This window comes from Lepidochelys olivacea, assembly GCF_965140295.1.
Source record: "Lepidochelys olivacea isolate rLepOli2 genome assembly, chromosome: 8".
In the NCBI taxonomy this organism is placed as follows: Eukaryota; Metazoa; Chordata; order Testudines; family Cheloniidae; genus Lepidochelys; species Lepidochelys olivacea.
The window spans coordinates 51,808,903-51,834,413 of record NC_140418.1 but is presented as its reverse complement, the minus strand read 5'-3'; the positions used below and the strand labels follow the sequence as shown (position 1 = coordinate 51,834,413).

The 25,511-nt window shown below is 42.6% G+C and overlaps 1 protein-coding gene across 3 annotated transcripts in view; it reads right to left on the bottom strand.

Moving 5' to 3' along the window:
• RALGPS2 (Ral GEF with PH domain and SH3 binding motif 2) overlaps positions 1 to 25,511 on the bottom strand; it is a 284,167-nt gene that overhangs the window by 201,702 nt on the left and 56,954 nt on the right. For all 3 annotated transcript variants that reach the window (XM_084635739.1, XM_084635740.1, XM_084635741.1), the window contains exons 3-4: positions 25,148 to 25,255; positions 2,442 to 2,492 (exon numbers count right to left, since the gene is read on the bottom strand). In XM_084635739.1, the coding sequence (XP_084491865.1) occupies positions 2,442 to 2,492; positions 25,148 to 25,255 (159 nt within the window). The remainder of the gene's footprint in view (positions 1 to 2,441; positions 2,493 to 25,147; positions 25,256 to 25,511) is intronic.

The window sequence follows — 25,511 nt, the reverse complement described above, 5'->3', positions numbered from 1 at the left end:
TATAGATGACCTCTTGAGGTCCCTTCCAGTCCTACAATTCTATGATTCTAAGGACTTGTCTACACAGTCCATGGCAGCCTAGTGCAGGATATATTCACTCTCTAGCTTGCCACAAACTGTTAGTGTAGACAAACTGTAAGAAAAACTAAAATACGTTTAAAAATTAGGGCTGTCGATTAATTGCAGTTAACTCACGCAATTAACTCAAAAAAAATTAATTGTGATTTAAAAAATTTATCTCGACTAATCAGTTTTAATCGCACTGTTAAACAGAATACCAACTGAAATTTATTAAATATTTTGGATGTTTTTCTACATTTTCATATATATTGTATTCTGTGTTGTATATAGTGTATATTGTGTATATATAATATAATAAGTGTATATTGATTACAAATATTTGCACTGTAAAAATGATAAACAAAAGAAACAGAATTTTTCAATTCACCTCATACATGTACTGTAGTGCAATCTCTTTATCATGAAAGTGCAACTTACAAATGTAGATTTTTTATTTGTTACATAACTGCACTCAAAAACAAAACAATGTAAAACTTCAGAGCCTGCAAGTCCACTCAGTCTTACTTCTTGTTCAGCCAACCGCTAAGACAAACAAGTTTGTATACATTTACGGGAGATAATGCTGCTCGCTTCTTATTTACAATGTCACCTGAAAGTGAGAACAGGCATTCGCATGGTATTTTTGTAGCCGGAATTGCAAGGTATTTATATGCCAGATATGCTAAACATTTGTATGCCCCTTCATGCTTTGGCCACCCTTCCAGAGGACATGCTTCCATGCTGATGATGCTCGTTAAAAAAAATGCTTTAATTACATTTGTGACTGAACTCCTTGGGGGAGAATTGTTGCCTCCTGCTCTGTTTTACCAGCAGTCTGCCATATATTTCACGTTATAGCAGATAGTCTCGGATGACCCAAGTTCATGTTCATTTTAAAAACACTTTCACTGCAGATTTGACAAAACACAAAAAAGGTACCAATGTGAGAAAGGGGGGCTTGTGTCATGGCCACACAGGGTGGGTAGGGAGTTGCAGGGTGAGCCTGCTCCGCAGAAATGGCTCCTACCACTCCTGTCCCCAGTGATGCCTGAGCTCGGCTCCCTGCTCCAGGCACTGCGATTTGGCCCCTGGTGTGTGAGGTTACAGCACTGCTCAGCCCCCACTTCAACCAGGACAGGGGATTTTGTGAGTCAAAGCATAACAGTCCCACAAAACCTAGGACTGTTGGAACTGTGCATTCAGCTGTAACTGCAATTAATCTAGTGTAAATCAACCACAGTTCCCACAGACAGAAATGAAACATACCATTAATCAGAAAATAAGCCAAATTAGATAAAGTGGACCAGAAGTTAGGTCAAGTTAAAAGAAGACAAGTTAAGTGATGGAGTAACTGCGTGAGACAGCACTGGCACAATGCATCAACAGCTGAAAATAGTACCAACAATGGACCAAGCTACATTAAATGCAGACCTAAACATCTAACACGAGAATGGCCAGTGGCAGAATTCTATTGACTACTCAGATAGTCTTAGACATAAAAGCTCCTGATGATCCCATGCTGCATCTGTAGTGGAAATGGTAACATCACTCAGTCTCTTCCCATCACCTTCTTTTGGGTCACATCCCAGTTGGTCCAGGCAGACCTCCTTCAGCACCACAGAGTGGGTTTATGGGAGAGAGAAAGAGATTCACCATATGGAAGGCATCCCATTATTCTACACTTCTATCAGGCAGGGCAGAACAATACTATAATCCTCACTGTTTAGGTGCTTTGGGTAGAAAAAAGAATGACACACTCAACTGCTGATGTATGTTTTTGGGTACTACTAATACTTGTATCTACTATTTCCTTTTCATCACCTACTTCATTTACATTCAGGTGTATGGGTATTCTATGTAAATCAGAGAACTAGCAGTAAGACAGGCAATGTAGCTCATTTGTTATATGGAAAATTAAAACAGACACTGAAAAGTCAAACGGGCCTATCAGTATACAGTCAATGTACAAAAAGCGTATTATGATCATATTTATTGTCATTTAGGTCCAAAGACAATATACCACCAATATAACAAATGTGTCTTTCAACTAGTAAGAAAAGTTGGAACTTTTAAAGTATTATAATATATATTCAACCACAGATGTTTAACATTCAGAAACACTACAAAAGAAACATTCAGACAGACACTTTCTTTTATCATTACTTGACTGTGTTTAAATTCCAGCAGTTTTCCCCAAACACACCATTATTAGATCCAGATAACCTCATGATGTTTTAAAGCCATCTGCTTCAAAGAAATGGAAACTCAGGATAATTGAGCAGACATATTCTCCAGTTCCAGAATTTATGTTTGTTGGTTGACATCACAAGATCTTGACCCTTTTCATTTAAAATTGAAAACAAAACCCATGAACTACTCACCTCCGGCTGAATAGCTTTAAATACTGGGACATCCATTAGTGTTATCTGACCCTGAAATACAAAGTCATACATTACATTCAAAATTAATTTTCTGTCCATTTAAAATCCTACATGGTTCTAAGGTGCCAACTGTACTTGTTTTAGTCTGTTGTATTTTGTTGTTTCACTATAATCATGCTGGAAATATCAGATATTATGAATCTGTTACCAACAAGCATCTTTGCTATTACCATTAAGACATGCTGCATATCCAAAGTATAAAGCTATGGTCAGTATTTCACATTTATTCAAATAAACAAAATCCTATCTACAAGCAAGTAGGCTATTCTTATGAACCAAATCCTGCATTTGTTTATTTGAGTTATGATTTAAAACATATAAGCTATCAGGTCAAACAGAGAAAGACTTCTAAAAATCGCCAAGAAAACACTTTCAATTCCTCACAAACTCAGTTTCTCTCAATGCTCCAAACAGCTTTCTCTTATCATTATATGTATATCTTTTGAAACATTTTTGCATCTCATTAATCAATCGTGTCATTTCTCATGTTTGTTGCATGTGAATCACAAAGCTGAGTTCCCCTGTCCCAAGGACACAGGAGACAAAGGTCCATTTTTCCTGTCTCTAAGTTCTTATATGGCATCCCTCATCACAGTATCGGTTTATATGCCAAAAATTAACAAACAAAAGAACTGTCTTCCTTCCCACCAGCTAGAATTAACAAACAGTGGTTTGCTTTTTTGTTTGTGTTTTTAGCAAAGGTGATGAAAGGAGCTGTATTTCTGTGTGAGAAGAACTACTGACAGAGATGCGTTTTGTATTTAGTTTTCAACATTGAATTCCATGGTAATTTCTGATCTCTTTTCAGGCAGTGAGTTTCATATTGTCTTTGTCTTATTCCCTTGAAAATGCCATCTCTTGTGCTCAAGAAGAAGAGCTCTGCATGGCTCAGAAGCTTGTCTCTCTCACCAACAGAAGTAGATCCAATAAAAAAAAAAACAACATTACCTCGTCCTCCTTTTCTCTATAATATCCTGGGACTGACACGGCATATCCCCAGTGTGTGAATCTCTGTTGCAAGTTCTGTAACCAGTGGACTGACCACAATCTCCTTGCCTGCCACTGAAGGAGGTGGGCATTTTTGCAACCATGGCTATTTTGGCATCCAACAGAATTGAGCGTAAAAGAACTCCAAGGCTGCGGACAACTTGACAATCTCAGAGCAGATGCCATCAACAGTGGTAACGTTATAGAAGCAAGAAGTCCTTTGAGGTACTTCCCTTTTACAAACAGTACCATCTCACTCTTGTCTGGGCTTAGCTGCTCTTACTCCAAATACTGATTTTGGGTAAGCACTGGGAGTTCATCTGATCATGTTTATTATAAAATTTAAAATACCATTTTTTAAAAATTATGATTTGATTTTTAAGAGAGCTTTTTGGGCATAAGTGTGAGACTAAACTCCAGTTACACTGATTTTTACATGAAACTACGGATGACACACACACATGCACATACATGTGTTTGGATACTTTTTTTTTTTTTTGCACGTCAACAATAAATCAACTACAGACTTTTCAAACCAAGAGTCCCAGTTCTACTTTTTTTAAACTCAAGTTTCCCTGTATTATTGATATACTACTATGCAGCTAGTTGGACAACAGTTTTTCAGCCAATTTTAGTCTGTCCTTTATCAGTGCATCAACACCAGAAAGTACCTAAGATCATTTTTAAAGTTACTATAAAATAATTATTCATTCCCAAGCTGCCTTCTTAACAGATTGTATTCACAGATTTTAACTACCAACCAAGTCGTAAGAATATTTCTGTCTCTTTATGCCAGCAGAAGTTAAACTGTACGCTGAATTCTAACACTACACTTTTAAACTAGCTACTAAGGGACATCAGACAGACCTAGCCTCACAAGTTAATTTAAGAGGCAACGAGTAATAGAACACAAAGTTGTGAATTTCAGTTAGTTATTATTCCATACCCACAAGAGGAAAGGCAATTCTTGATTTAGTCCTAAGTGGAGCGCAGGATCTGGTCCAAGAGGTGAATATAGTAACAATGACCACTTGGTAACAATGACCATAATATAATTACATTTGAGATCTCTGTGGCGGAGAAAAATCCACAGCAGCCCAACATGGCAGCATTTAATTTCAGAAAGGGGAACTACACAAAAATGAGGAAATTAGTTAAACAAACATTAAAAGGTACAGTGAGAAAAGTGAAATCCCTGCAAGCTGCATGGAAACTTTTTTAAGACACCATAATAGAGGCTCAACTTAAATGTATACCCCAAATTAAAAAACCTAGTAAGAGAACCAAAAATGTGCCACCATGGCTAAACAAAGTAAAAGAAGCAGTCAGAGGCAAACAGGCATCCTTTAAAAAGTGGAAGTCAAATCCTACAGAGGATAATTCAAACGAGCATAAACTCTGGCAAAAGAAGTTTAAAAATATAATTAACAACAGTTAGCCCAAGACTCAAAAAGTAATAGCAAAAACAATGGTAAGTACTTCAGATTCAGAAAGACTGCTTAACAACCAGTATCGGGCAAACTGGTTGAAACTATAGTAAAGAACAAAACTGTCAGACTCGTAGCGGAACATGATTCGTTGGGGAAGAGTCAACATGGTTTATGTAAAGGGAAATCATGCCTCACTAATCTACTAGAATTCTTTGAGGAGAGGGGGGATCAACAAGCATGTGCACAAGGGGGATCCAGTGGATATAGTGTACTTAAGATTTTCAGAAAGCCTTTGACAAGGTCACTCACCAAAGGCTCTTAAACCAAAGTAAGCTGTCATAGGGTAAGAGGGAAAGTCCTCTCATGAATCAGTAACTAGTTAAAAAAATAGGAAACAAACGGTCAGTTATCAGAATGGAGAGAGGTAAATAGTGGTGTCCCCAAGAGGTCTGTACTGGGACCAGTACTATTCAACATATTTATAAATGATCTGGAAAAAGGGGTAAACAGTGAGGTGGCAAAATTTGCAGATGATACAAAACCACTCAAGATAGTTAAGTCCCAGGCAGACTGCGAAGAGCTACAAAAGGATCTCTCAAAACTGGGTGACTGGGCAACAAAATGGCAGATGAAATTCAATGTTGATAAATGCAAAGTAATGCACATTGGAAAAGATAATCCCAACTATACATATAAAATGATGGGGTCTAAATTAGGTGTTACTACTTAAGAAAGAGACCTTGGAGTCATCGTGAATAGCTCTCTGAAAACATCCACTCAATGTGCAGTGGCAGTCAAACAAGCTAACAGAATGTTGGGAATCATGAAGAAAGGGATAAGATAATAAGACAGAAAATATTGTATTGCCTCTACATAAATCCATCATATGCCCACATCTTGAATACTGCATGCAGATATAGTTCCCCCATCTCAAAAAAAATAAACTGGAATTGGAAAAGGTCCAGAAAAGGACAACAAAAATGATTAGGGGTATGAATGGCTTCTGTATGAGGAGAGATTAATAAGATTGGGACTTTTCAGCTTGGAAAAAAGAAACTAAGGGGGAATATGATAGAGGTCTATAAAATAATGACTGGTGTGGAAAAAGTAAATAAGCAAGTGTTATTTACTCCTTCTCATAACACAAGAACTAAGAGTCACTAAATTAAATTAATAGGCAGCAGATTTAAAACAAACAAAAGGAAGTATTTCTTCACACAATGCACAGTCAACCTGTGGAACTCTTTGCCAGAGGATGTTGTGAAGGCCAAGACTATAACAGGGTTCAAAAAAGAACTAGATAAATTCATGAAGGACAGGTCCATCAATAGTGATCAATGGCTCCATGTCTAATTGGCAGCCGGTATCAAGTGGTGTACCCCAAAGGTTGGTCCTGGGGCTGGTTTTATTCAATATCTTCATTAATGATCTGGAGACTGGCGTGGATTGCACCCTCAGCAAGTTTGCAGATGACACTAAACTAGGAGGAGTGATAGCTACACTGGAAGGTAGGGACAGGATACAGAGGGACCTAGACAAATTTAGAGGATTGGGCCAAAAGAAATCTGATGCGGTTCAACAAGGACAAGTGTGGAGTCCTGCACTTAGAACAGAAGAATGCAATGCTACAGACTAGGGACCGAGTGGCTAGGCAGCAGTTCTGCAGAAAAGGACCTAGGGGTTACAGTGGACAAGAAGCTGGATATGAGTCAACAATGTGCCCTTGTTGGCATTTTGGGCTGTATAAGTAGGAGCATTGTCAGCAGATTGAGGGACATGATCATTTCCCTCTATTCAGCATTGGTGAGGCCACATCTGGAGTACTGCATCCAGTTTTGCCCTCCACTACAGAAATGATGTGAACAAATTGGAGAGACTCCAGCTGAGGGCAACTAAAATGATTAGGGGTCTGGAACACATGATTTATGAGGAGAGGCTGAGGAACCGGGATTATTTAGTCTGCGGAAGAGAAGAATGAAGGGGGATTTGACAAATGCTTTCAACTACCTGAAGGGGGGGGTTCCAAAGAGGATGGATCTAGACTGTTCTCAGTGGTACCAGATGACAGAACAAGGAGTAATGGTCATAACTTGCAGTGGGGGAGGTTTAGGTTGGATATTAGGACAAACTTTTTCACTAGGAGGGTGGTGAAGCACTGGAATGGGTTACCTAGGGAGGTGGTGGAATCTCCTTCCTTAGAGGTTTTTAAGACAGGCTTGACAAAGCCCTGGCTGGGATGATTTAGTGGGGGACTGGTCCTGCTTTGAGCAGGGGGTTGGACTAGATGACCTCCTGAGGTCCCTTCTAACCCTAATATTCTATGATTCTATGGCTCTTAGCCAGGATTGGCAGAGATGGTGTCACTAGCCTCTGTTTGCCAGAAGCTGGGAATGGACGACAGGGGATGGATCACTCGATGATTATCTGTTCTGTTCATTCCCTCTGGGGCACTTGGCATTGGCCATTGCACTAATATTAGGGGTTTTTTGCATTTGACTGCCCATTTCTTAGGGAGAAAATATCCATCTCCATCAGTTCTGTCCAGCTTGAGCAGTGGGTATATGCTAAGTAACTCTCACCCCAGCCTGGAGCCTTTCCCCTGCAAAGTTTACAATCTCTGTTAGAGCCCCATGAACCTGCAAAAGTAGTCCACAACCCAAAGGCATCCCAGTGCTGAATGTACAAGTTCCTTGATATGGAACCATTTGGCTTGCGGAACTTACAATCTCATTTGCAACTTTGTAATAAATATATCTTTAAAATGTGTTAAACAAAAAGAATCCTAACACACACAAGCAAAACTGCAGATTTCACACATTTAAAACTAATGAACTATTTTTCCCCACAAAACCTGGCTTGCTTTTTAAGTCTCAATGATATGTACATAACAAGCCAAACTGAAGTGTCTCATTTGAGCTGATTAAGTTAGAGGACAACACTTCAGCTCAGAATACGCGAGAAATGTATTTTATGATGCTTACTTTATGAACCAATTTTGCCCAAGTTTCTTTTAAAACCAAGCAAGGAAAGATTCAGCCCAAATGGAATATGAGGAAGTTAAATTAAAAACCATGCCTATTAATTTGATTTTGGTAGTGCAAACCCAAAGTAAAATTTCTTTCCCATGTCCTTAGCACTTGCAAATCCGTGGATGAAGATTTTGGTGCTTTCTGGCCAACTCCATCTTCTCTGGGTGGCTTAGTTTTTTTGATACTTCAAGCAGAGTTCTGAAATGCTCATCTTGACTTGAATTGTTCAAATGAAACAAGTTTCCCCACAATCATTTTTCTTTATCAACAGTTAGCGTCCCTCAAGAAAAAATGTACAAGTTCACTACAACTGTAAATTTGCAGTATCTCTTTGCTCTGTCCTCTGGGCAGGTCTTTGTGAATAAGTATTTTGACTACAAAAAATTAACAATATGGGGAAATTCATTCTTCTATATTCCAGAAACTGAGTATGTCTAGCAATCTTATACATTAAATTAAAGAATGTCTCCATAGCCTAGAATGAAAAAGAGAAAGGACAGATAAAACAGATTCTAGAAAGATTTCAGAAGATCAACCAACCTACAGCAGAGACAGCCAAAGAGAAATATATTTGGTTATGCATTTTAGGTAATAGTTCTAGAACGTGTCAGGGAGAAGCATTACTTTCTATGAGAGAATGCTGGCTTTCTTGGATCCCGAAAAACTGAAGAATCCTTCAAGAGGAATGTTCGTCTTTCAAGGAATTTACGTAATCTGTGAAGTTAGCATCTGGAAAGGCAAACAATCTTGTGGTTAAGGCACTGTATTGGGAGTTGGGAAATCTGGGTTCAACTCCCAACTCTGCCACAGTGTTCTTTATTGGGCAAGATGTTGCAGTACTTCAGCTCCCCGTCTACGTGATAAGAGTACGTTAACTCACATGGGTGTGGAGGAGATAAATTCATTTGTATTTTTGAGGTGTTCAGATACTACAATGATTTCCACCACAGAGTTTTCCCTCTGTGTGTGGAGGGGGCGAGGTGGGAGTACTCTCTCTCAGTATCAATTCTCAGACAGCCTAAAGCAGAAAATTTACAGCCAGTAGGATCAGGACCAACATATTCAGTTTCCTCCTCAAGGACTGCAGGGTCCTTCTACAATTTAGAATTTGTTTATTGGGGATTTTCCTGGACAGCTTTAGGAAAAAATGCTAGTAAGAGGGGCCACATCATTCAGTTTAAACATCTTCCAGAGCTCAGGCTCTGTAGGCATATGATACTCCTCAAGGACGACTGTAGTGGTGTTGGGACTATATGCTTCTGGGTGCAGAGCTGCTAAACTGCAATCAGTTGCATAGTGTAGGTAGTGTTCTTTTCTTCCATGGCGGAGACATGCCTTGGGTTTAAGGTACAGGAACTCTACCAAATGTTTATCTGTAAAGGTGGCTGAAGAAGACTAGATCCTTTTTTACTGTGTGATGAAGGCAGCCCAAAATATCCTACTTGGTCAAATATTTCTATTTCAGATTAGTTCAACTGCTTGCAGGAAAAGCAGATTTATTCCAGAATAGTGAAAAGCAGCATAGCTGCAGATTTTATATAATTTCTGTCCTTGCTGGTAAACCTCTCAGCCGGTTTTGAACAGAAATTTAAGGAACTGTTGTGTGCTGTCTTTGAGGCAGAGAAGTATCTGAGCTCCACAGACAGGGCAGTCTGCCAGAAAGAACTATAGCATTTCAGTTTCCAATTGACTTTGCTACCTGCTATGCGAGGTCAAGAAGAAGAACTTAACTGTTAGGAATCTGTCTCTGAGATGCAGAATATGGTTTTAGAATGGATGGACTAAAATTGCTGGCTATAATGCAAAATGAAAGTCTAGATTTTGGTTACAGATGAATATTCACAACACTATTTCCTTGGGATGTTGTAAATTCTGAAAGCAGTGCTTTGTAATTTGTTTCATAACTATGTTGTTTATCATCACGAGTATTCATGGCTTCCATCTTTGCCAAATGTTTGTCACTAGACAACATTAAGACATTAGGATAAAGTAACAGCAAGGCTTCTGTTAAACATAGCATCAGTTATGTTTGTATCCTAATGCCCAAAAGCTCCTCTCTGGGGATTGTGCTTGTTTGCTCACCAATTTTATTCCAAAGCTTTTGTCATAATATAATTCCATTCTCTATAATAGACGGATGCCTCCTGTTGCTCATGTTTGGAAATTCCATAGTCTTACTAGTTTTGGTAAAACAAAACTTGGTGAAACACAAGTCTATTTCAGAAATGCTAAGAAAAGGTAAAATGTTTTCCCTCCATTCATACTCTAGGGGCCCAATTCCCCACTATATTTGATCTGCTCTCAGATATAGCAGAGACTGGCAGCTGCCATGCACTGGTTGCAGCTCTCTGACCCATGGTCACTCAGTCCCACTGGAAGTTGGAGCAGCAGGCTGGCTACTCCAACTATCTCCACTGGCTCAAGCTGCACAAGGAAGCTTACACCAATGGAGGGGCACCAGAATAGAATGAACCCCATCACAGGAAGCGTATGGAAATCGTACGGCCCAAAAGAGTTGCACCTGCCATTTTCTCTTTGGTCTCAGGTCCTAAGGATATTGGTCAATAGCCCTCTAAAAGATCTAGGACCTTTGTTTTGTCAGGGCCATACAGCATCTAATCCAGCACAAAACAGAACACTAGCATATCTGGTTTTGGTACTAGATCAAATGGACTGCACCACTTTGAGACTCTTACCATGCTTAAACCCAATGCTCTCCAACTTTTGTTTTGCTGTCCCCCACATTCTATATGGTATACAGAATGTACACTGCTAACATGATTTCATCAGGATCCAAAGATCAGCAAGATTAGACTTTCCAGTTGTGGTGGTGAAGACACTTATCAAATTCATCTCTTTACATCATCTGTGCATTGGAGACATTTTCCCCTAAGAGCACAAGAGTATGGTCTTCACCTGGTAGCTGGAGACATTACTACCTCCTGTTCGGTACAGTAACTCCTCACATAAAGTCGTCCCAGTTAACAATGTTTTATTGTTATGTTGCTGATCAATTAGAGAACATGTTTGTTTAAAACTGCGCAATGTTCACTTATACTGTTGTTTGGCAGCCGCCTGCTTTGTCCACTGCTTGCAGAAAGAGCAGCCCGTTGGAGCTAGCTGCTGGGGGCTTGGAATCAGGGTGGACCAGCAGCCCACCGATCAGTTCCCCACTCCCCTACGTTCCCTATGCAGCAGCCGCCCAGCAGGATATCAACTGCTGGGCAGTTCAGCTGTCCCTCTGCCTAATGCTGTGTGCTGCTCCTGCCCTCTGCCTTGGAGCTGCTCCCAGGAGCCTCCTGCTTGCAGTGCAAGGAGGGAGGGAGGAAGAGGGGTGCTAATGTCAGGGTGCACTCCTCCCCCCCACTTCTTTACCCCATCTGGCGATCACCACAGAACAGGTGGGAGACATGACAGGGCAGGATGGAGGGAGCTTGCTGGCAGCAGCTGCTGTCTCAATTTGCTGATCTACTTAAAAAGGCAGTGTACTTAAGAGTGGGGTCAGTGTATTTAAAGAGACAATGCATCTCTCTCTCTCTCTCACACACAAACACACACACACACAGTGTGTCTCTCTCTGCCATGCTGTCTTCCCTCCCTCCATTCGTGCTGCCTTGTAGAGTGTGAGGCTACATTAACAACGTGTTAACCCTTGAGGGTTCAGCCCAGTACTCCATCATTTAGCAGTAAAACATTCCCTGGGAAATATCCCACCCTCTGACTTCACCACCTCAACCAAGCTTCACAATCATCATTGCTGTGTACAGTATTAAATTGTTTAAAACTTGTGCTCTGTGTGTTTGTGTGTGTGTGATAAATATATATATATATATATATATATATATATATATATATATATATATATATGAAATATAAATATATATAAAATATAGTCTTTTGTCTGGCAAAAAAAATTTCCCTGGAACCTAACCCCCCCAATTGGATTCACTTAACATCATTTCACTTAAAGTAGCATTTTTCAGGAACATAACTACAATGTTAAGCGAGGAGTTACTGTAGGCTCAACACTATTTTCCTATTCCTCTGAGGTTTTAATAGATGTACATTGTAACTTGCCTTTTCTTTCTGCACCGAAAGTATTTCATAGTCCACATCCCACACCTGGCTCACTACTTCAAAAACGTCCTGCCACTTGGCAAGTAATTTGTTGCCTATGACTGGTAATTGCAACAGGACTTAGCCTCTTCACTCTCCAAGCTTGCTGTAGTAGTCTCTACTACAGGTGTATAGGAAGCATCAAACTGGAAACATGAAAAATCAGGTATTTTATCATATAGCATGTCTTAGTATACTGATTGGTATTCTCTGCCTAAGTCTTCTCTGGGACCCGGTTTTATGTTCAGAGGTATTTACTGAGTTCATTTTATTGTCTTCATCAGTTCTGGCACTGATTGAACCAGGGGTGTTATAAATCTCAACAGGTCTTCTTGCATACGGTATCATTCTGCCCGTTTGTCATTAACATCAGTGTGCCCAGTTGAAAATTTTTTAGCTATTGCTTCATCATATAGCCTTCCTGTAATAATATGGGAAGCAGATAGGATAAATGGAAACCCAAATGGAACTGGACAATTAAAAGAAGAGAAATAAAACAAAGTACTAAGAGAGCCGAGGATGGGTTTCCCTACAAGAATAAAAATAAGGGTTTGTTTTTGAGGGTTTTTTTGTGAATTTATCCGTTTTCCCATCTCGGCAAGAATAGGCAGACTAGGATAACACCAGAAGAGAAGTTACATCCAGTTAATGCCTCCACCAGTAAGCAGATATGCCACCTCCTGGTCACTCAGTTAACAGTATAGAATTTCAGCTATGGAGTACTTCAAGCCTATTCACACAAACATGAACCCTAAAGTGAATATTTATCTCACTAGAAAAAAAATGATTTTTTTGCATATTCAAACCTTGTTGGCAAAAAGGAAAGTCATTTGCTGGAGAACGTAAACTGGACTACAACTGCAGAACAGTTAACCTCAATTTAGAAGCTCTAACAAAAGCTCCATTTAACAAAATGAACATCTGTCCAGTTTGGGGAATAATTTGAGTAATGGAAAAAGACTGTAATAAGAATTTTTATGCAATGTTAAGATTCTGTCTCAATAGGTAACATATTAAAACCTTAATGCAAATTAATGGTTTCTCTTACTAGAGCTGACTTGGTGGCTTTGAAGTGCCGTGAAATATAGAACAGGGCAAAAGAATACCTTTGTATCTCACTCACTAATGGTGATCTAAAATCTGCGGATGGGCTAAATCAACATACCTCATTGCTGCTCAACATCATCCTCTACTGGCTGAACAGGAGTTAGTCAATGGAGCTCCGTCAAGCCTTGCCAGCTATCCTGAATATGTAAGTGTAATGACAATTCATGTTCCAGATTCCAAAACGAAACCATCATTTCCTTCATATAGAGGTATCACAGGTTAGGGAAGGCACTATGGTATTGTATGTAGCTGGGCTTGGAATGCCAAACAGCAGCGTGTATACGATTGAGAAAAATACAGCACTGAGGGACATGCTTCTTAAAAAATATTTTGCTGAGAGTTTTTTTTTTAAAATTCAAAGAGACTTTTCTAAGGTGTTCATCAACCTAGTCTCTGAATGCCTCACAAACAAATGAATTTATCTTCACAACACACCTATGAAGTAAAAGGTAAATTAATTCCCTGTAATTCAGTTTCTGTAAAGCTATCTATCGTGCAGAATTCTCAACTCCTGGGTCTTAGCTCAAGGGTAACAGTTCTCCCCGAGCCATTAAGATTTAATAATCCATCACATGCCACCTACTGCTAAATACAGATATTTCCCCCTCCAAATGTTCTAGTTATTTTGATTGCACAGGAAGTGATGCTTCCGTGATGACAGCCCATGCAAAATCATCATCAAAAATACCTTCAAGAAAAAATGAAAGCTAGGCACAAGAATGAAGATCATTCTAAAAGATAATCTCCAAATACTATGGGGAGCTAGGGAGGCCAGTGAGATTCCAGGAATAAAATAAAATATTGAGAAGCAGTATTGTAAATAGTTTACCTTTTTCTAAAGATTATCTGGGAATGATTCTTACTCCTGAAGAGTAAAAAAAAGTCAATAAACCTGCACCTGCAACAATCAAGACCAATGTGTTGAAAGATTTTTTTTTCTAATTCATAAATACAAAAGAGGAGCAAGGTTCCTCTTAAACATCCAACAGTGCACAAAACATTCAAGTCTACAGGAGACAACAATTAACATATAAACTTCCAGTAAAGTAAATAAAGCAGCCAAGTGAAAAAAAGGGACATCTGGAAAAATGAAGTGGATGGGAGAATTTGGTTTCTCCTTACCTTGGAAACAAGCTCTGGAACAGAGAGAGCCACATACAAGATTCCCTCGAGGCTAATTTTCAAACAATAATGCTTTGCACATGTGTATTATACAGATATCTCCAATGAAAACATCTGAAGAGACATTGGTGGCAACCTTACCCAAGATAAATTAACCTTGATATAGCCTTCCATCTGCCAACCCAGTCAGGCCAAAGCAATAAGATACCAGATTCATTTATATACAGTCCTTTTGGTCACAGTATTGCCCAGAAAATTGGTGTAAAAATACCCGCAAAGTTGGGTTATTCCTGGCGGAATTCTGTGCATCTGCAGACACGCAGAATTAATCTCTCACATAATTTTGTATTTTCCCAGCATAAAAAACATTTTGCCTAAGAAGTGCTGCAGTTCTGCCTTTTGCCCACCAGTGGGTGATGTGGTGCCAGAACAGCCAGCTGCATTCAAGAACTGCAGCACTTCTTCAGCAAAATGTTTTTTATACAGGAAAATTCAAAATTCTATGCCCACTGCTGCAGAATTCCCCTATGAGTAGAGTTCATCACAGCACCCTGCCCGCAGAGCCAGGTTAGGACAGAGTGGGGCACACAGGGCTGGGATTCAGAATGGCTAGTGGGGGGGACAGACTGGAGCATGGGCTCAGGAGCTAATGGGGTGATAGTGCTGAGCCTGGGGAGGAGGACTGCAGAGACACAAGGAGAATGAGGAGTGTGTGGAGAGTGGTAGACCTGCCTGACTGAATGGGAGAGGCTTGGGGTCAGCCAGGGTCCGCATGGGGTAGGCTTCCCAACACTTAACAATTCCACTCCCAAAAGGAAAACCTCCTACCGCCACCCAACATCCTCCAGGTTCACTCTCAGGGTCCTTCCCTCTCCCTCAGCTCTTCCATTACCCTTACCTCCCCTAAGCCTTTGCACTGCTTCTAAGAGATGCAGGAAATACAGCTCTGTACTGAAATTTAAATGAATGACAAAAAGTTCTGTATTAATATGCCTCATAAGGAATCTATTTGTCAAAAAAAATAGCAGAATTTTTTTTTCTAAGTCTGTATTGTTACAGATATACTTGGTAACAGATATTTTGAAATAAATTACCAAAATAATTGTAACTAGCATGATTATATTGTGTTATTTTGACAAATAAAATATGCAGAATTTTGCAGAATTTTCAAATATTGTGTGCATAATTTTTAATTTTTTGGCACTGTATTCTCCCAGGAGTATAGGGTGGACTTTTTAAATGGGCTTTACAGACCATTCCATATAAAATACCAATGACCTTAACATTCAGTATATGGAGAAGGACCTCACCAGGACAGGGATGTGGGCACGGGAACAATGCTAACAGAAGAATAGGCTTTGAGTTGAACAAGAAGGTGAAGCTTCAGAGTGTTCCTAAACCTCATTCATCCTGCAACCTGAGGTCATTGTCATGAGAAAAATATCTTCCATGTAAGAAATGTAAGATCACAAGAGCAACATGGGTTCAACAGAAGTTTTTGTCAGCTTTGATGAAAGTCCCCCTATTACAGAAGAGACTTTTTAACTTATGGTAACTGAGTGGTTAAAAATACAAAGCTGTGTGAATGTAATTGCAGAGACAAGTCAAACTGACTAATTCATGACAAGTCAAAATACCTGGCACATGTTCCTTGATGGAATTAATCTTAACGATAATCAAGCAGTTTTTGTATGATGTAGGTAAAGGGGTCCTTGTTGGTTTGTTTGCCCCACACCACAAACCTATTATTCTCAGCATTCTTCTCAGGTTCCTTCCAAGACATCCAACACCAGAGTACCTGCTTAGAGTCACCCGAGCTACAGAACTCTGCTTTTCTATCAGGAACCCGGATGTTAGGCTTAGCCCATATGCAAACAGAAATAGAGGTTTACTCACCTGTACCCACAGTGCGAGATGGATTCTACACATTCATACCCCAAGGAACACTTCATAGAAGTGTCATTGGAACGCTTTCACATGCTCCTTCCTGCTCCTCCTCCTCATTATTCCCAAATGTTCTGAGGGTGAGCCTATAGAAGGGAGTGTCTCGATAAGTTCCTTCCACAATCTCATCAGGTCTGCAACTGTAATAAGGACTCTGAGGATGAGGGGAATGTAAAGGTATGTCTACAGTATGAAATTAGATTGAATTTATAGAAGTCGATTTTTTAGAAAGCGATTTTATACAGTCGATTGTGTGTGTCCCCACACTAATGCACTAAACGCATTAAGTTGGCGGAGTGCGTCCACAGTACCGTGGCTACTTTCTGAGTGTTGCACTGTGGATAGCTATCCCACAGTTCCCGCAGTCTCCGCCGCCCATTGGAATTCTGGGTTAAGCTCCCAATGCCTGATGGGGCAAAAACATTGTTGCGGGTGGTTTTGGGTTCGTCATCAGTCGCCCCTCCCTCCGTGAAAGCAACGCCTTTTTTCCGTGCGGGCGCCATACTGCTTTCAGCAGACGGTGCAGTAGGACTGCTAACTGTCATCATTGAACCACCACTTCCGCTGCCACTCTGCTCTCCTGATGCTATGAATCCACCTTGCAGGTCCTCTATATGACAGTCATCATCCACCACTTCCGCTGGCACTCTGCTCTCCTGGTGGTTTCAGGGCCACTTCCACCGCAACTCTGCTCAGCTGCTCTTGTCTCACCATAACACGGCAAGTGTGCAGCCCGCTCAGCTGTTGTGTCCTGGCAGAAGACAGGTCTGCAAAACAGGTCATCCAACCACCGCTTCCCCTGCAACTCTGCTCTCCTGCAGACGCCATACCACGGAAAGCATGGAGCCTGCTCAGATCACTGCGGCAGTTATGAGCACTGTAAACACCTCGCGCATTATCATGCGGCATGTGCAGAACCAGAACCTGCAAAAGCAGGCGAGGAGGCGATGGCAGCACGGTGATGAGAGTGATGAGGACATGGACACAGACTTCTCTCAAAGCACGGGCCCTGGCAATTTGGGCATCCTGGTGGCAATGGGGCAAGCTCATGCTGTGGAACGCCAATTCTGGGCCTGTGAAACAAGCACAGACTGGTGGGACCGCATAGTGTTGCGGGTCTGGGATGATGCTCAGTGGCTGCGAAACTTTCGCATGCGTAAGAGTACTTTCATGGAACTTTGTGACTTGCTTTCCCCTGCCCTGAAGCGCAAGAATACCAAGATGACAGCAGCCCTCACAGTTCACAAGTGAGTGGCAATAACCCTCTGGAAGCTTGCAAATGCCAGACAGCTACCGGTCAGTCGGGAATCAATTTGGAGTGGGCAAATCTACTGTGGGGGCTGCTGTGATCCAAGTAGCCAACGCAATCACTGAGCTGCTGCTATCAAGGGTAGTGACTCTGGGAAATGTGCAGGTCATAGTGGATGGCTTTGCTGCAATGGGATTCCCTAACTGTGGTGGGGCAATAGATGGAACGCATATCCCTATCTTGGGACAGGACCACCAAGGCAGCCAGTACATAAACTGAAAGGGGTACTTTTCAATGGTGCTGCAAGCACTGGTGGATCACAAGGGATGTTTCACCAACATCAGTGTGGGATGGCTGGGAAAGGTACATGATGCTCGCATCTTCAGGAACTCTGTTCTGTCTGAACAGCTGCAGCAAAGGACTTACTTTCCAGACCAGAAAATAATCACTGGGGATGTTGAAATGCCTATAGTTATCCTTGGGGACCCAGCCTACCCCTTAATGCCATGGCTCACGAAGCCATACACAGGCAGCCTGGACAGTAGCCAGAAGCTGTTCAACTATAGGCTGAGCAAGTGTAGAATAGGGGTAGAATGTGCACTTGGACATTTAAAAGCTCACTGGTGCAGTTTACTGACTCGGTTAGACCACAGCGAAACCAACATTCCCATTGTTATTACTGCTTGCTGTGTGCTCCACAGTATCTGTGAGAGTAAGGGGGAGACGTTTATGGCAGGGTGGGAAGTTGAGGCAAATCACCTGGTTTACACGGATTATGCGCAGCCAGACACCAGGGCGATCAGAAGAGCACAGCAGAGCGCGCTGCGCATCAGAGAAGCTTTGAAAACCAGTTTCATGACTGGCCAGGCTATGGTTTGACAGTTCTGTTTGTTTCTCCTTGATGAAAACCTGCCCCCTTGGTTCATTCTACTTCCCTGTAAGCCAACCGCCCTCCCCTCCCCCCTTCCATCACCGCTTGCAGAGGCAATGAAGTCACTGTTGTTTCAAATTCATGCATTCTTTATTATTCTTTTATTCATCACACAAATAGGGGGATAACTGCCAAGGTAGCCCGGGAGGGGTGGGGGAGGAGGAGGGAAGGACAAGGCCACACTGCACTTCAAAACTTATTGAATGCCGGCCTTCTGTTGCTTGGGCAGTCCTCTGGGGTGGAGTGGTTGGGTGCCAGAGGACCCCCCTCCCCCGCGTTCTTCGGCATCTGGGTGAGACGGCTATGGAACTTGGGGATGAGGGCGGTTGGTTACACAGGGGCTGCAGTGGCGGTCTGTGCCTTTCCCGCACCTCAACCATATGCCAGAGCATATCAGTTTGATCCTCCAGTAGCCTCAGTATTGCATCCTGCCTCCTCTCATCATGCTGCTGCCACCTTTCCTCTTGATCCCGCCACCTCTCCTGTTGCTCCTGCCATCTATCCTCTCGCGCGTCCCTCCTGTCCTCACGTTCATTTTGTGCTTTCCTGCCATTGTCTGCCTCCACACATTCTGCTGGGCTCTTTCAGTTTGGGTGGACAGCATGAGCTCAGAGCACATTTCATCATGAGTGCATTTTTTTCACCTTCTTATCTGTGTTAGCCTCTGGGACAGAGATGCTAGTCACAGCGTTGAAACATTTGCAGCTGCGGGAGGAAAAAAAGGGAGATTAAAATTGAAAAAGACACACTAGCCATTTAAAAAGAGGGGCTGATGTTTTCGGGTTAATGTGCAGCACAAACCCAACTAACCCCCCCACACCCAATTCTCTGGGCTGACTGCTTCACCCCTCCCCCCCACCGCATGGCTAACAGCGGGGATGCTTTCTTTTCAGCCACAGGCAAACAGCCCAGCAGGAACGGCCACCTCTGAATGTCCCCTGAATAAAATTCCCCTATTTCAACCAGGTGACCAAGAATGATATTCTTCTGAGGACAACACAGAGATAAAGAATGGATGTTGCTTGAATGACAGCAAACACTGGGACCACATGCTGCCATGCTTTCTTATGCAATGATTCCAGACTACATGCTACTGGCCTGCCATGGTAAAGTGTTCTACCATGGAGGAAGCAATAAGGCTGCCCTCCCCAGAAACCTTTTGCAAAGGCTTTGGGAGTACCTCCAGGACAGCTTCATTGAGATGTCCCTGGAGGATTTCCACTCCCTCCCCAGACACGTTAACAGACTTTTCCAGTAGCTGTACTGGCCGCAAATGCATCCCAAGTCTTCAGGGCAAAGTAATCATTAAACATGCTTGCTTTTAAACCGTGTATTATATTTACAAAGGTACACTCACCACAGCTGCCTTCTCCGCCTTCAAGGTCCGGGAGCCTGGGTTGGGAGGGTACTGTCTCCAGGGTGATAAAGAGTTCCTGGCTGTCGAGGAGAACGGTTTCTCCGCTTGCCTGGTGTGCACTATCATCTTCCTCAACCCAAAATCCTCATCCCTGTTGCATGAGACTCCCTTGCAGGAGTCCACGTACAGGTGTGGGGTAGTTGTAGGGGCACCCCCTAGAATTGCATGCAGCTTATCATAGAAGCGGCATGTCTGGGGCTCTGACCCCGAGCAGGCGTTTGCCTCTTGGGTTTTTTGGTAGGCTTGCCTAAGCTCCTTAAGTTTCACACAGCACTGCTGTGGGTCCCTGTGATAGCCTCTGTCCTTCATGCCCTTGGGAGATATTTTCAAATATTTTGGCATTCTGTCTTTTGGAACAGAGTTCTGATAGCACGGATTACGTCTCCCCATACAGCCATCAGATCCAGTACCTCCTGTTCCGTCCATGCTGGAGCTCTTTTGCGATTCTGGGACTCCATGGTCACCTCTGCTGATGAGATCTGCACAGTCACCTGTGCTGATCAGCTTGCCACTCTGGCCAAGCAGGAAATGAAATTCAAAAGTTCATGGGGCTTTTCCTGTGTACCTGGCCAGTGCATCCGAGTTGAGAGTGCTGTCCAGAATTGGCACAATGGAGCACTGTGGGATAGCTCCCAGAGGCCAATACTGTCAAATTGCGTACACACTAACCCAAATTCGATCCGGCGATGTCGATTTCAGCGCTAATCCCCTCGTCGGGAGGAGTACAGAAATCAATTTTAAGAGCCCATTAAGTCGACAACAATGGCTTCGTTGTGTGGATGGGTGCAGGGTTAAATCCATCTAACTACTAAATTCAACCTAAATTCGTAGTGTAGACCAGGGCTAAGAGTGAGTAAGTAATGTCTGCTGCTGCTTCAAGTGGCCTCTACACATTCCCAGGGTAGAGGTAGTCTGATAACCAGAACTATGACACAGAATTCTAATTCAACTGTGACTGAAAAACTGCTCTATCAAATTGTGCATTGGACATGGATGCTAAAATTAAAGAAATAATATTTAGTGGATTTGTGTATCAAGCTCCAAGTTACAATTCAGCAGATTTCAGAGACATTTAAAGCATGACAAAGAGGCTGACTTAGTCCTAGTGGAGCACTCCTTAACCCCCACAGGAAGAGGAACAGTCTAGCTTGTGGTCTCTTCAATACATAACCCTAACCCATCTGGAGAAGCATTGAGGAAAAAAATAGCCTGACCCTTACAACTCCCTAAACGATATGAAGAGCTGTGAGGATCTTCTACAGCCTTTTTAAAAAATAATATGACAATGCTCTTTTAGAGTAATGTGTAGAGTCTCTATTCATCCAAGTACACATGAAAGCTGGGAAAGAATATTGGTAGAGAAACTGAGGGAAGTTAGTTACTGCTTTGGGCAGGAATATAGGACATGGACGAAGGATCATTTTGTGTTTGTGGAAAACTGTAAATGGTGCATTCACCACCAAAGCCTGCAGTTCACTTACTCTTCTGGGAAAACGTATTGCTATGATGAATACTATTTAATAGATTAAGAGAGAGCACTCACTAATAGTCCTCACTCAATTCATAAAACCAACCTTTGAACCTATCAGGGGTTCTCACAACAAATTTTTTGGCAACCAACTCTTGCTGGTGGCTGCTCTGACAATTTTTCCTAAAATACTTAATTAACTTTAGGAAAAACAAATATGCACATATACATACCCAAATCATTGTAATTTATTTATGTAGGATTTTTTTTTTTTTTTGCATACAATAATAAAAATGTACTGTTTCTATTCTTTACTGGACCTAAATAGAACAGAAACACAAATAAGGTGCTTTGCACATTCTTGTCTTTTTTTTATTGTTTCTTTTGCTTTTTTGGTTGTTTTGTTTAAGACTTGCTAGCTACTAAATCTGCTGTGAAATGTGGTATTAACAAACGTACAAATATCAGTTTTCCAAGCAAACTTACTTAGCCTTGACAAGCCCAGGGACAGAGAGGTAGGTACGGACTGAGCGCGGGCCAGGGGCGATAGGACCCTGGGGGGTGAGCTCAGGGCCAGAACCAACCACCACGCAGCTGGAGAACAGAGCCAGAAGTCCCATGGCTGGAGCCTGCCACCCACCATCCCAGGACTGAAGCCTGACCTCACCACCCCAGGAAGGTGGAGAACTGACTGGCTGCCTGCTCCTCCAGCTTGTGTATCTTCAGAGGGGAAACACTACCCCACACCAATACCAAGACTTCAAAGAGCGTATGGAGGTACCGTGCACAGTTTCTTAGTGCATAAGATTATATCCACAGAAAATCTGACACTCTTGAATATCCTGTTAGACTACAAGACAGATAACACAATAAAAACATTGCCATTCCTCCTGGACATAGTTCTACTATGGTTTGAAACCACTAAAGTCATTACTTCCTTCTTCAAAAACATATCTGAAAGACAGGTATGAAGCATTAAAAACCCCACCAGACAGTCAGTGAGACTGATAAAAGATCCTCCCAATGCTGAGAACACCAAGTAGCCTCAATATGTTAAGAAACCTGAAATCCCCAAAATCAATATACTGGACTACCCCAAATCACACACTGGAGAAAAATACCGTGCTTCGCTACCGGGACAGACATTGAAGTCTCAACAACCAAACCAAACACAAAACACACATCGAAATAGGGTCTGGCATATCAAAGCAGAAACTGACATGACAGGGTAGGAACCAGAGCACTGCGAAAAAATACCAAAGCCTCCTCCCTCAAAAAAAAAGTACTGAAGCACTGCAGAATATGTTGGAGCATTCAAGGCAATCTTCTCAAAAGGAATTTAGGCATTTGTACTAGATAAACAGATCTCAGTTCCTTAGCATAAGAGTGGAAAAGTATGGATAAGTGTTATAAGGATACATGACCATCTCTAGAAGAACTGAAGTAATGTAAATGCACAGTCTAACAGGGAGTTCCTGCATCAGCTATAGATCAAGAAGGAACTAACTGAAGCATTAGGAGAAAAGACTATAATAAAGAGGACATCCAGCTTACACTCTACACCAGTGGTTTTCAAACTGCAGGTCGCGACCCAGTACTGGGCGCAGAATGTAGGGCAGTTCTGATCAGCACCGCCGACTGGGTCGTTAAAAGTCCCATCAGTGGTGCTGCCTGGCTAAGGCAGGCTAGTCCCTACCTGTTCTGACAGCACACTGCCCCCTGAAAGCAGCCAGCAGCAGGTCCAGTTCCTAGGCAGGGGGGCCACGGGGCTCCACACGCTGCCCTTGCCCCAAGCACCAACTCTGCACTCCCACTGGGCGTGAACCAGCCAATGGGAGCTAAGCGGGTTGCCTGCGGGCAAGAGCTGCACACCTCCATCTAGGAGCTGGACCTGCTGCTGGCCACTTCCAGGGTGCAGCGTAGTCCGCGGTGCCAGGACAAGCAGGAAGCCTACCTTAGCACCCCCGGCTGCACCGCTGACTGAGAGCTGCCAGAGGTAAATCCATGCCCCAATCCCCTACCCCAGCCCTCAGCCCCCCACCCCTCCCAAACCCACAGCCCCTTCCTGCACCTCAAACCCCTCACCCCCAGCTCTACCCCAGAGCCTGCATCCCCAGCCCAGAGCCCTGACCCTCTCCCACACCCCAACCCCCTGCCACAGCCCTGAGTCCCAAAACCCGGAGCCCCCTCCTGCACCCCAAACTCCTCATCCCCGGCCCCACCCCGCAGCTCTCACCCCTGCATCCCTACCTTCTGCTCCAGCCTGAGGCCCTCCCACACCCCAAACCCCTCATCCCCAGCTCTGCTGCATCTTGGGCATCAACAATTTTCCTCAACTGGGTCGCAAGAAAAAAAAAAAAAGTGAAAACCACTGCTCTGCACCACTACTGCTGCCCTTAAAGGTCACCAATCCTCATGACCTAAGGGAATTCTACCAGTTTCACACTGAGGAGCTAAAACCTGGAGCTAATCCTGCTCAAATGAGATTATTACTCAAGTATTATAAATCATGTTTTACAGATGAGAAACTGAGGCAAAGTAAAGGTGACTTGCCCACGGGCAACAAAAATGATTAGGACTATTGAACAGCTTCCATATAAGGAGAGATTAAAAAGACTGGGACTGTTCAATTTAGGAAAGATGACTAAAGGCAGTTCTACTCTGCCACTTAAATCAATCTAAATTGCATCACTCAGGGGTGTGAAAAGGACACCCTGCTGTGTGATGCAACCTAAGCGCTGTCCACACTAGTACTACATCAGCAGTAGACACTCTCCCATCGGCGCAAAGCATCTTCACCAGATGTGCTACAGCAGCACAGCTGCACCGATGTAGTGCTTCCAGTGTAGACTGGCCCTAAGGGAGGATATGACAAGGGGTCTATTAAATATGAATGGTACAGAGACAGTTAATAGGGAGTGTTATTTACACCTTCACATAACACAAGAACTAGGGGTCACCTGATGAAATTAATACGCAGCAGGTTTAAAATAAACAAAAGGAAATATTTCTTCAAACAACGGACAATCAACTTGTGTAACTCATTGCCATAGCATGATGTTAAGGCCAAAAATGTAACTGGATTAAAAAAAAAAAAAGAACTAGATAAATTCATGGAGGATAGGTCCATCAATGACTATTAGCCAAGATGGTCAGGGACACAACCCCATACCCCAGGTGTCCTACACCTCCAATTGCCAGAAGGTGGGACCGGACCACTCAACATTGCCCCTTTTCTGTTCATTCTCTCTGAAGCAGCTGGTATTGGCCACCGTCAGAAGACAGGAAACTGGTTTATATGGACCATTGGTCGGATCCAGTATGGCCATTCTTATGTTCTTAACACAATACAGATCTCGAGTCCAATTCTTTAAATCATAAAACCACCTTTCCGTAACATACCAGGGTACAATCCAGACTAATGAGCAGCTGTCACCCCTGCCCTGCAACTTTGGGTGCCTTACAATGCATTGCTGAAGGAATTCCTACTTGGGCTGCTCACAAACAACCTTCCAGCATGCAAGCCACAACCTGAGCGTGTGTGTGTGTAACTGCAACCTGCCAGCTACAGTTGGATTACTTTCAGGCTCTCATCAGCTTTGGTTATACTGCAGGGTGACCCCAACACACTCCCAGTCTTAGATTTTCCCGCAGAAACTTATGTCCTGTACTGTCCAGCCTGGGGCCTGGAGGAAGCTGGAGCCTGTGACCAAAGGAACCACAGAGGGCCTCTTTTTGAAGCCCTGTGGGTGGGAGGTGGGGAGAAATAGGGTTGTTAAGAGCGGAAAAGAAACAGCGCCAAAAGTATAAGTATTCCCACAAAAAGATAACTTGTTGATTGCTTACAGCATATTCTTCTGGTGTAACCTTGAGAACGTCGAATACCACTGCATCAAAGCTTTTCTTCAGTTCAGCAGAACCTTTGTCACTTAAGGATTCAGAGCTGCTACTCTTCTGTCAAAAATAAATAAAAAAAGAACATAGATACAGCTCTCTTTTCAAAACAAGAAGAAAAGGTTTATTTTCAAGTGTCTCTTTGTTCCAAGAAACATTTTTATACTGCAGATTACCCTTGTATATGTAGCATATTAGGGCCTGACTGAAACCCCATTGAAACCAGAGAACATCAGTTGACTTCAGTGGGCTCCAGATGGAGCCTCACAATGCACAACATTTACACAGAGAGAACTGACGTTTAATCTTCCTTACT